Source organism: Rhagoletis zephyria, unplaced genomic scaffold (genome assembly GCF_001687245.7).
Source record: "Rhagoletis zephyria isolate East Lansing unplaced genomic scaffold, Rhagoletis_zephyria_1.1 Rzeph_scaffold_11066, whole genome shotgun sequence".
Taxonomy (NCBI): domain Eukaryota; kingdom Metazoa; phylum Arthropoda; class Insecta; order Diptera; family Tephritidae; genus Rhagoletis; species Rhagoletis zephyria.
In genome coordinates, this window is record NW_016168143.1 from 14,529 (window position 1) to 19,897 (window position 5,369).

Sequence of the window (5,369 nt, forward strand, 5' to 3'; positions counted from 1 at the left end):
TGGTTTCATCAATTGCATGTATTGCCACTGGATTTAAATTTTTTTTCTTTTATAAAGAGAACAAAACACTATAGATTTATTTTCCTTGTTTTCGGAAAATTATTTTAAACTGAGCAAGTTTACAATTTTTTGTAGTAGAAAATGCGCTTAAGTACAGACCTAAATTTTCAATGTATGTAAGAATTACCGATCCCCATCGATTTATTTATTCAGTCCTATCACCAATTCCATTTGAATAAATTGTTCACAAAAGCGGATTGGGGAAAATTGTTTTTGTTGTTTTACTTTATAATTTTTGGGAAAATTTGTTCACTTGGATACAATTTACTAGTTGATCTTACATTGCAGCCGATAGTATCGATAGTTTTAAAACATCGATAGTATTGTTTTAACTCAAACCATCGATATATCGGTAGTGTCGTCGATATTTTTCCACCTCTAGTGAAAAGTAGGGATGTCAGTGGCAAAAATACATCGATGTTTTCCCATCGAAACATACATCGACATTCGTCGATGCATTGGAGGGCGTACATTGATATTTTACAACGCTTTTTACTTAAATATTCGTGGCGTTTTCTAGTTAACACTTTTTATTATTTTTTATAAAAATGTTGTTCATACTTTAGCTAATACTATGCAAAACAATGTGTCTAACTTTATACGAAATTTAGAAAAATTCAACAAATTTTCATCAATATTTTGAACTTTTTAACATCAATTTCTTCGAATTCCAGACAAAGCGATGTTTAGCGGTTCGATGTACTAGAGATGTCAGCTTACAGAAAACATCGAAGCATCGACTATTTATACATCGAATGGAAAATTTTCGATGCATCGAAGCAGAACATTGATATTTTCTATGCATCGATGTTTTTTCGACATCTCTAGTGAAAAGTTTGTGAAAAGATTGTCTACGGTGAAGAAATCCATCGCTCTTTTGGTAAATTTCTGTATTTCTTCAGTATTTGTGATTCTTAGCAGGTAATTGAATTTCAATAAAATCTTTGATATTATAAAAACTCATTAAATTCTAGACTAAACTAATAAAGTGGCTCTCTTTTAACGTCAAAACAATTGATTGTGCGGAAAATGGATGGACTACAGCACCGACGAGAAAGAAAATCGTCAATGGTAACACAACAATTTTACGTAAATGCAAAATTATTACTAAGCCCAATTAAGCATCATTATACCAATATGTACATATGTATATGATAATGAAAATTAACTGCTATAAAATTTTTCAACCTACAGGCACCACTATCACCATGCCCTATACCAGACATAAGTGATGATGAGCTAGTTTCTATATCCGTCAGAGACCTTAATCGTACTCTGAAGTCTCGCGGCCTAAATCGCGAGGAGGTTGTGCGTATGAAGCAGCGTCGACGAACGCTGAAAAATCGTGGCTATGCAGCTAGTTGTCGCATAAAACGTATAGAACAGAAGGATGTTTTGGAAACAGAAAAATCGCATGAATGGGTTGAGCTGGAAACTATGCACGAAGATAACGAACAATGTCGCAAGGATATAGCTAACTGGAAGAATAAATACAAGGCTTTGCTGCAGTTTGCAGCCCATAATGACATTCCGATTCCACCGGAACTAGAGGGTTGCTGAATAATGGAAGCAGAATAGTATACATCGGAGTGTCTACTTACACGTGCCACGGTAAAAATTACGCCGAACAAAGTTCTGTCCCACACTCAGAAAGGATAATTCTGAGTAGTAAGGGTTATAATCCCTAAGCGCGGCCGAAGGCCGCCTACGCATAAAGAAGTTCTGCCCCACTTCTCCGGCAACACATAATCCACGTAATTTTGCCGTAGATATACGGTAATTTTTAAACTAGCCGTGGCGCGTGTGTGTAGACACTGCCAATATAAATAGATTATATATTTTAAGTAACTTTATGTATACCACTTTATTTGTAAATTATATCGATCGTGTATAGGTTTTAAATAAATACTGCTTATTTAAAATTTGGCTGTCTTAAAAACGCATACATATTTAACTCGTATATTACTTTTACTAAAGCAAAATTTAAACATCTAGCATGTTTAGTGGAATGTCTCCAGCATGCTCCTCCAGCATCTCGACAGTGCCTTCAGTACTGTCTGCAAACTCAGTTTCTTTCTTTTCTCCAACGGTCGACTTTGATCCTGAAAGTATGTACTTCTTTGCTAGCGCATCTGTGTAACCAGTTTTCTTAAAAAGATCCTGATGCACGGTGCGCAAATGACGGCGAACCCTAATAGAAAATAATTTATTTGAACCAGTGGCAAATCACTGTTGGCTCTGCATTTACTAAGGTACATCCTTACACGCATCCTACAACGATTGTACATACTTACTTAAATTTGGTAGGAAATCCACGCTGACACACTCCACACAACAATGGCATTCCCGTGTGCTCGTATTGATGTTGCCTCAAGCCAGCGAGATTTATAAATGTTTTTTCACATTCATCACATTTGTAGCGTACACCTAGATGTCGTTTCTCGTGGTAGTTAAGATGGCCCTTTATAGCAAATTTCCGGTCACACATCGAGCATGCAAATGGAAAATCGCCAGTATGAAAACGTATATGTACTTCGAGATCTTTGCGTCGTACGAACTTTTTGCCACAATGTGGGCAATCGATAGTCTTGCCACGATGCATTTGCATGTGTAAACCAAGATTTGATTTACGCAGGAACGTTTTTGAACAAATTGTGCATTCGAATATTGCTCGATCTTCTGGTAAGATGTGAGTAGTTTGATGCAATTGGAGATTTTCGAGTGTAAAAAATCTTTTTCCACAGTCGATACATTCAATATTTCGATCACGTTCATCTGAGTGGAGTTCTAAATGCCTTTTAAGTGTGAAACGGGAAGCACATATTTTAGCTGTGAAAAATATATAAGTTAAATAAAATATGTTGGCAAATATTCAAGTTAACTTACGACATTTGTTGCATAAGAACTTCAGTTGTTTATGGCGCTTTAAATGTTTGTTGTAGAATGTCTTCAATACAGTGCGTCCACAATGTTCGCAGTCTATATATTCATCTTTCTGATGAACCTGTCGTCGATGCAAACGTAGTACATTTTTCGACACAAACCGATTTGGACAATATTCACATGGGAAATTATGTGTTTTATCCCCTGATAGTGTAGTCGAAAAAATATGTATATGTAGGTATATCAAGGAATATCATAATGTACATCGTATGTGAATTCTATATATCTATGTACCATGTTCAACTTCATAATGCTGAAGCAAATCTCTTTGGAATTGGAATACCGATGTACAAAACTCGCATTTGAAGTCAAAACAGGACTTAGACTCATCGCCAGTATTCCTTTCCTCTGCTCCACGTTGAGATAATTTAAGACACGAACTTGATTTAGCTTCTTCATCGTCCGGTGACTCTTCTGAGGCATTGATGTTACTTTTTGAAATAATTGGTTCGTTAGAGAAAACACGCTCTACACTAATGAGTGTAGTTGGTAAAGGTTCGTACGAGCCATTATTATCGTCATTCAACACACTTCCAGTGCTGTTTGAGTTTCGTTCATATTCGACAGGTTCAAAATCCTAAAAACAAAATTTCAGAAAATGTAGCTACATATGTACTTCATTCATTATTGTTTGATCCTACGACGTCTTAAACAAAGTTTAAAATGGCAAAGAGAATTGACTTATTTTTAATTTTCAAATTTGTTTGTGCAAACGGATTCTTAATAAAAAACATTTTCACAAATTACACACATATGTGCATACATACATACCTTTATATATGTATGTATATATACCTTTTCTATAAACTCCTCCTCTACTTCCGCCTTTTCCAATTCATCGGCATCATGGTCTTCTGCATATTCATTTCCTTTAATAATCTCTTGCTTAGACTGTGTTAATAATTGGTGATTCAACTGTGCTCGCGTTATAAACTCATAGGCTTGGACAAGATCAAGGCGACAACGACCACAAATATAATGGCAAGGAGGATAGCCTACGATATGGAAATCTTCTACCCCAATATAAAGCTGTGTGCTTTTATTGAACAACTCCAGTAATGTAAGAGTATCGCTTTCGGAGCTGTATAACTGCAACAAATCAATATAGTCTGCAAGTTCATCTTGTGATGCGACCGACAGACATGCACGACAACATCGCATTTCTTCAAAGTCGATTTCATTATTTAGCGTATATTCCATTGTTGCGCAATAGATTACAGAATATAATTTATTTTGATAATAAATTTGCCAAAAAATGTTCCTGACTTTTTTATCTAATACTGAATAGTGATTGCCATGACAACGGGTAAGCAAGGTGGCCAGATAAAAGGTCTTGTTAAATTATTCATATAGTGACTGAGTTCAGACACGGAAACTTTTGTTGCTCATTTTCGGCAACTTCTCTTTTGGTGTTGCCCGTTGCATTCACACAGAGAAACTATTTTGTAAACAATTGTTGTTGTCAGCTGCGATCGCCAACTTGAATTACTCGGTGCCCTTCCCCTTTCCTCGTCACTCCCTCTCCTTCCTACAAGTAACGAGTTGCGCGACAAAAGTTTCCGAGTCTGAACTCGGACATTAAAAAATTTCGGTGGCACGTTTTTGGTAACTTTTTTAACCGTGTCGACAACCAAGTACATTAATTGAAATTTAGATTAGATGAAAACTACTATATGCTTGCGGTCTGATAAGCAAATAAAAAATCGATTTCGAGTGGAAGACCGTGGGCTGTAATTAGCACTTTACAGCATCCAATAATCACAATAAATTAACTTAATTGTGAATGAATTTCTTTTAAGAAGCAGAACAGTTTTGTACACAACGCTGGACAGAAATTTTCTTGGCAAATTTTAATAAATTACTGAATAAAAATATATACGGATTTTTGTAACTGAAAAAGGACCATAAATATCCGAAGTTAGTCATATTTCATTCTAGATTTTGAGTTACTAATTCTACTAACAATAAATTCAAAGAAATTTCAGCAAGAGGATCTTTTCTAGCGACCAACGCAAACAAGCAGGAGGGGTTTACTTACAAAAATGGCCACCAGCGATATCAGTAGTTCCAACGAACGCCACTATTATGCAAAACTTGAAGCTATCAAAGATATACGAGATAAAACCATAGCATTGGAAAAATTAAAAGTGAAAATTGTTAAAGAAGTAAAAATAAGCGACGATGAGGAAAAATGTCTCGATGAGTATCGTAAAGAAATGGAACATTTGCTCGAGGAGAAAATGTCTCACGTCGAAGAACTGCGACAAATTCATGCTGATATAAATGACATGGAAAATATAATTAAACAAACCAAGGAAAATCAAACGCGTTCCGTTGACATGGCCAATCGCGTATATGAAGAATAT

General features: G+C 35.6%; 3 protein-coding genes across 8 annotated transcripts; 2 read left to right on the top strand and 1 right to left on the bottom strand.

Moving 5' to 3' along the window:
- Positions 1 to 788: 788 nt before the first annotated feature.
- On the top strand, positions 789 to 1,772 carry LOC108376834 (transcription factor MafK-like). 6 transcript variants are annotated; one of them, XM_017633075.1, is made up of 3 exons: positions 789 to 981; positions 1,035 to 1,149; positions 1,255 to 1,772. In XM_017633075.1, the coding sequence occupies exons 2-3, from the start codon at positions 1,090 to 1,092 to the stop codon at positions 1,618 to 1,620; spliced, it is 426 nt and encodes a 141-aa protein (XP_017488564.1). In that variant the 5' UTR covers positions 789 to 981; positions 1,035 to 1,089; the 3' UTR covers positions 1,621 to 1,772. The 6 variants fall into 6 exon arrangements, with proteins under 6 accessions (XP_017488564.1, XP_017488566.1, XP_017488565.1 ...); XM_017633077.1 differs by having other exon boundaries at positions 836 to 981; positions 1,035 to 1,131; XM_017633076.1 differs by having other exon boundaries at positions 836 to 940.
- Positions 1,773 to 1,783: 11 nt separating this feature from the next.
- Positions 1,784 to 4,226, bottom strand: LOC108376833 (zinc finger protein 227-like). The gene is made up of 5 exons (XM_017633072.1): positions 3,799 to 4,226; positions 3,238 to 3,580; positions 2,947 to 3,147; positions 2,355 to 2,889; positions 1,784 to 2,251 (listed from the first exon to the last, which is right to left on the bottom strand). Exons 1-5 carry the CDS (start codon positions 4,201 to 4,203, stop codon positions 2,044 to 2,046), a joined length of 1,692 nt encoding a protein of 563 aa, XP_017488561.1. The 5' UTR covers positions 4,204 to 4,226; the 3' UTR covers positions 1,784 to 2,043.
- A 513-nt stretch (positions 4,227 to 4,739) lies between these two features.
- Positions 4,740 to 5,366, top strand: LOC108376835 (zinc finger C4H2 domain-containing protein-like; the record flags this gene model as incomplete). Its single annotated transcript, XM_017633079.1, has 2 exons — positions 4,740 to 4,920; positions 4,980 to 5,366. A coding segment is annotated over exon 2 (321 nt), but the record flags the coding sequence as incomplete, so codon positions are not given.
- Between the last annotated feature and the right edge of the window lie 3 nt (positions 5,367 to 5,369).

What these genes read in the sequence shown, in the direction of transcription:
- LOC108376834 (XM_017633073.1), top strand. Translation starts at nt 860, where the DNA reads ATGCATCGATGTTTTTTCGACATCTCTAGTGAAAAGTTTGTGAAAAGA. An exon ending in GTATTTGTGATTCTTAGCAG is followed by an intron (nt 982 to 1,049) that starts GTAATTGAATTT and finishes AAACTAATAAAG; the next exon opens with TGGCTCTCTTTTAACGTCAA. An exon ending in TGGTAACACAACAATTTTAC is followed by an intron (nt 1,150 to 1,254) that starts GTAAATGCAAAA and finishes TTCAACCTACAG; the next exon opens with GCACCACTATCACCATGCCC.
- LOC108376833 (XM_017633072.1), bottom strand. Translation starts at nt 4,203, where the DNA reads ATGGAATATACGCTAAATAATGAAATCGACTTTGAAGAAATGCGATGT. An exon ending in AGGAGGAGTTTATAGAAAAG is followed by an intron (nt 3,581 to 3,798) that starts GTATATATACAT and finishes TTTTGTTTTTAG; the next exon opens with GATTTTGAACCTGTCGAATA. An exon ending in GGATTTCCTACCAAATTTAA is followed by an intron (nt 2,252 to 2,354) that starts GTAAGTATGTAC and finishes ATTTTCTATTAG; the next exon opens with GGTTCGCCGTCATTTGCGCA.